General features: G+C 39.4%; 1 protein-coding gene across 1 annotated transcript in view; it reads left to right on the top strand.

Moving 5' to 3' along the window:
* The window catches only part of dnajc18 (DnaJ (Hsp40) homolog, subfamily C, member 18), an 8,679-nt gene extending 4,715 nt beyond the window's left edge, over positions 1–3,964 (top strand). The window contains exons 5-8 of the mRNA XM_026183124.1: positions 1–87; positions 361–470; positions 588–760; positions 2,031–3,964. The exon at positions 1–87 is cut by the window's left edge and continues 26 nt beyond it. Coding sequence (XP_026038909.1) covers positions 1–87; positions 361–470; positions 588–760; positions 2,031–2,155 — 495 coding nt within the window. The 3' untranslated portion in view covers positions 2,156–3,964. The remainder of the gene's footprint in view (positions 88–360; positions 471–587; positions 761–2,030) is intronic.
* The last annotated feature ends 1,302 nt before the right edge of the window (positions 3,965–5,266 follow it).

Below are 5,266 nucleotides of genomic sequence, written 5' to 3'. Positions count from 1 at the left end.
GGAGCCTCCTACTCTCAGTTTTATCAGCCTCGTCGTCGACGTGCTCATGAAAGGCGCGAGGAGGTGGTGGAGGAAAATCAGAGTCAGGTCAGTGACTCACTAAGCATGAGGAGAAATCCCTGTTAAACAGCCTCAATATTATGTTGTTGTCGTCTTTAATTCTTTGATCATGAGTCTACAGAAAAGCACTGAAAGGTTCTGGAATTCCTTTTTAACATGACTGTATCCCTTAAGTGATTGTTTCTGCTCATATTCCAAAGACGTAGAAATACCACGCTGGCATGAGTGCGGCGTAATCATTGCAGCCTACATACAGTATTGCATGCTTTGTAAACTGCACTGATTTCTATCTTCCCACAGAACACCTTCACAGCTCTTCTGCAGCTTCTCCCCGTGTTGGTGCTAATCCTCATATCAGTGTTTACTCAGATGATGGCCACTAACCCACCCTACAGTCTCTTCTATAAGCCGTGAGTCTGTTCGACAACATATGGGTCTCACTACTGTGATTTTTAGCCATCCTAAGGGTTCTGACATGCTTGACGCTGTAAATCCACTGAATTAATTTGGTTTGGTTTTGGTTTCAGAGCCATGGGGCTAGTGGTGTCCAGGGAAACGCAGCACATGGGTGTACCATACTATGTAGACAAGGGTTTTGAGAAGGAATACCGTGGCGCTGCACTGGAGGAGCTCGAGAAAACCATTGAGAACGACTATATTGAACACCTGCAGAGCAGCTGCTGGAAAGAAAAACAGCAAAGTAAGCAAGCAGGTTCTTTGTTTGGATGGGGAGTATAAACTGCTGGGCCAAAAAAAAATTTATATTTTAATATTTAATTTAACATTTAATTAAATATTTATATTTAAATATTTAATATTTAATTAGACTGCCTTTAGCTTTGGTGATGGCCCACATTTGCTGTGGCATAAATTTCGATAAGCTTTTACAGTGTTAAGACATTTATTTCCATCCAGAGTTGCATTCATTTCCCCCCCCCCCCCCCCCCCCCCAAAATCTTGGATTGATGATGGTAGAGTCAGACAACTTTGTGGGCTTTCTTGAGCCATGCTTTCAAACCTTGAGCCTAACATTAGTATTACCATTTTGGAGTATACCTGTGCCATCAGGAAATGGGGGGGGGGGGGGGGGGGGGGGGGGAGTCCATTGATTGGGGATAAGTGGTTTTCTTAAGGCTACACAGCTAAATAATTTATTTATTTATTTCTCTATTATTGTAGGGTCTTAACTTACAATATAAAAGCGCCTTGAGGCAACTGTTGTTGTGATTTAAAACTATATAAATCAAATTGAAAATGGGACTAAATTTCCATATCTGTGATGATTCAACAGCTGCAGAGATTTTTACTGGTAGAGGATTGTACCTGCTTCCCAGAGTTTCAGCCACACTCCCATGCTGTAGATAAAAGATTGACGTAGCTAATGCTAGCTAGCTTGGTGCATCTATAGACGGCGCGGATGCCTCGCAGAGACATCGGGTCCTGCTAATTAGTGCTGACATGTAAGATACATTTCACAGAGACAAAAACTAAGAGCAGGCTTAACCACATTCAAATCCATGTTTTTTGTTTGTTTGTTTTTTGTTGTTGTTGTTTATTTTGTCAGATGACTATTAAAATGATCCAACAGCAAAAACATGGTCAAGAGGGTTCAGGGCAGTGAATCAGATTAGCTTAGGTGATGCTGATCAGTCATACTTAGATGCTTGTGCCTGTACTTCCCTGTCACTAAAGCAGCCACACCCCTCAACATTCATAACTGAAAGCCTTTAGCAGGTGGTATAGAAATGAATCTCCTTTACAGTTGTTATAAAGAAAGTTTTTGTAGCCAGCCTCAAGTGACCATTTGAGGAACTGCAGTTTTTGGGGTTTTTTTGGGTCCTGCTCTCAATCTTTAGTAATGTTTCTGACTGCAGGATAAAACCAACTGTGTCCATCTATTTCTCTGTTTATGGTAAGCTACATTATCAGTCTGCTGCAGCTTCATATTTGTCATTCTGTTTCCTTTGCAGAATCAGACTTGGCAAACCTCGGACAGCTGTACCGAGACGACCGCTTAAAGCAGAAGGCGGAGACAATGAGGCTGGAAAACTGTGAGAAACTGCATCGATTGGTTGGGCGTCAGAGAGGAAAATAAGGACTGTCGGAGAGGAGAAAGTGTTTCTTTACAGACTTTACAATAATGTATTTTACCTAAGTGTGTAATTTATCCAATCTGGCCACTTTGTGAAGAAATCTCTTTGGGTACAGCACAGCCAGTGGGAGATTATGCCGCTGGGAACGATGTGCCTTCTCTCCTCGTGTCGATGGTAGAAAGTGAAGTTGCATGTTAGCTGCCGGCCCTAGCTGTGGTGGTAGCGGTGACAGGTGCGCAGTCACTGTGGAAGCGTGAACGACGTCTCAGAGCCTTTAAACTTTCTTATAGAAATGGCATGACATAAGGGGGCTCCCTTTGGGGTTACAAAGGCAGTTGTATGTTCACACATACATGTTTTATCTGGTTGGGTTTTGTAGTTCACCTGTATTTATTTTGGATGTTTCTGTGTCCTTGCTCAAATTTTAGGTGTATTTATTTAGTGGATGATAGAAGAAACATCCATTTTTCTTTCCTGTTAGAAATGAAGTACAGTGTACTGTAGTCTTTTATTTTTAGTCTGCAACATTTTATTTATGATTGAAACATAGACAAATCACTCATTTGGACCTCGAGCAATAGGAGGCACAGTAATATTTTACAGAATATGCTGTTTTCTGTTTGTGCTGCCAAAAAAAGGAGCTGCTTCCTACAGCAGAGCTTCAGGCTCCCTGCGTCAGCGCTTGCATAGGTGTTTATTGTGTTGGTCATTTAGAAATGGCATTTCAGCCGAAAGAAAAGGCAGTTCAGTGTTTCTTGCTGTATATGGGGAACCTTCACTATAAGCAGTTTGTACGGTTTTATGGAGTTTAAATGGCTTGCAATACAGTTTTTTGTTTGCTTTCATAACTGCAAGCTCAGATGCTTCCAGAAAAATGGGTTTTCAGCTCAAATCTAGATATTTTATAAATCCAATACCCGTAATTTCTTCTGATCTTTTATAACAATAATGATAATTTAAAAATAAACGTAAAAAAAAAGAAAATGTTTCAAAAAACTTCATATATAAGAATTGAATGGCTATGATTAGACAGCCTAATCCGATAGTGGTAACTTCAGTCAGTAGTGGCTGGGAGTTTTTCAAAGAAGCAAGCATGTCTCTTTGTGCTAGCAGTCGTAGTCCTCCGATGCACTGCTGCCTCCCGGTGTCATTTTGTAAATAACGGAGACTGTTAAACTCCTTGGAGACTTTGTTTTCCACAACTAACTTGTGGGTATGATCATTTCATCCAGACAGAAACCAAAATTGGGACTTTTACTTGCCACGGTCTGGTCAAATCACGTCATCACTAAGGGGATTGTAACTTATGGAGCCCTTTATTTATATATATATATATATATATATATATATATATATATATATATATATAATTAAAATGAAAAAGCTCAGCTCACACAAACCCTATCCAGACATTGATACTTGTTGCTGCGCACTAGGACTGCCAGACTGCCTTAGCTGTTGTCATACTTGTGAGATATTCAGGTTCACCTCAAGCACTTTTTAAGTTCATAGTGACTCCATATTGTTACTGTTGCATGCATCTTTGTGATTTTTTTTTTTTTTTTAATTAGTTCCACATTATTATTTTTGGCTAATACATCTTCATAACTGCTGAAATTATAAATGTAAACTGTCAGAATATATTCTGCTCCACACTGGAAGTCACAAACATGTAAATGACATTATATTTACTGTGATACACACGAGTCAGGGTTTGGTATTAATCAGTGCGGACATACCCCTTGAGTTAGAACTGCAAAGTTAAGCTTTCAGCCAAAAATACCACAAAATTAAAGAATAATCAGAAAATCTTCTTGGTTTCTGTCTGGTTTCTTTTTCACGGTGGCTCTTTGAATGCATCATTAGTTTGGTCACCTTGTTAAACTAGAAAATGATAGAGGGGAATAACGCATCCTAAATTTACCTCAAGCTCAGGTTAAGCTGCCATTTAAGAACCAGCTCTTAATTTCTAGCAAATAATCATGGATTTAAAAACTATATCACACAAAAAATATCAAACGGTGAGCTTCAGCTTCACTGTTTACTGGATCTGAACCTAATTTGCGTTGTAGCCGTGATGCAAATTGTTCAAACTGGACTCAAAGTCTTCAGATGTTTTCACTTTTTTCAAATTATTTCATTGTAATTTAACTTTGAATTGCTGTATTTTTCCTCCATCATTCTTCACTCTAACCCTTATACAGAAGCATGAACAGTAAAAGGTCCCACAGTTCACTCCATGTCAGGATTAAAAACCAAGCCAGTGGATTCAAAGAACTCTATAGTTTTTAGATAAAATTGTGGCGAGGCTTAAATAGTGACAAAAGTGTAGAACTGTTTCTCGAGCTGTCGCTTGTGAAATAGAAAAATTGTAGAAACTCTAAGATTCTTCCTGGAGTTCGCCCCACAGCCAAACAGAGAAGCCCAGCAAGAAGGGCCTTCATCCAGGTCGTGACCGAGCGCCCAATGGTCAACAGTTTCAGACGTAATCTTCACAGATGGGAAAGCCAGAGTGGCTTCAGTCCACTGACTGTCCTTGAGCGGCTGAGCCAGAACCCAGATGTGACGCTCATGACACTGGTAGAGAGAGCTAGAGATGGCAGTTATCCAATCTGATAAAGCCTGAAAGGATTTGCCTGGAAAAATGGAATAACCTGCCTTTATCCAGGTGTGCAAAGTCTGTAGACTTAGCCAAACAGATAAAAAGCTTTTAAAGCTATCAACAAAACTTCTGCAGAGCACTGAGTAAAAGATCTAAAGGCTTTTGAAAATCAAATACTTGTGATTTACTTTTAGACAAATTTTGGGGGGGGAAAAATCTGGCATGCTTTTTACTTGGTTATGGGAAATTTATTGTATATTGATGGGTTTTTGTTTTTTTTAATCTTGAAAATTAAAAAAAAAAGTGTGGAGTCTTAAAATCTTCTCAAAGCACTGTAAACACTTATCTAAGACAACTTGTTTGTTAAGCAGACCAAATGTACAAACTGAGAACGTCTCGTACTTTGAATTACATGAAAAACAAACATTTGTTTGCTTTTGCATATTTACAGGGAAGAGCGAGGACAGAGAGGCATCATGAGCTACTTAACCTGGAAATATCTTGGCTCGGG

Source organism: Astatotilapia calliptera, chromosome 10 (genome assembly GCF_900246225.1).
Source record: "Astatotilapia calliptera chromosome 10, fAstCal1.2, whole genome shotgun sequence".
In the NCBI taxonomy this organism is placed as follows: Eukaryota; Metazoa; Chordata; class Actinopteri; order Cichliformes; family Cichlidae; genus Astatotilapia; species Astatotilapia calliptera.
This window is presented reverse-complemented; position numbering and strand designations above follow the sequence as displayed.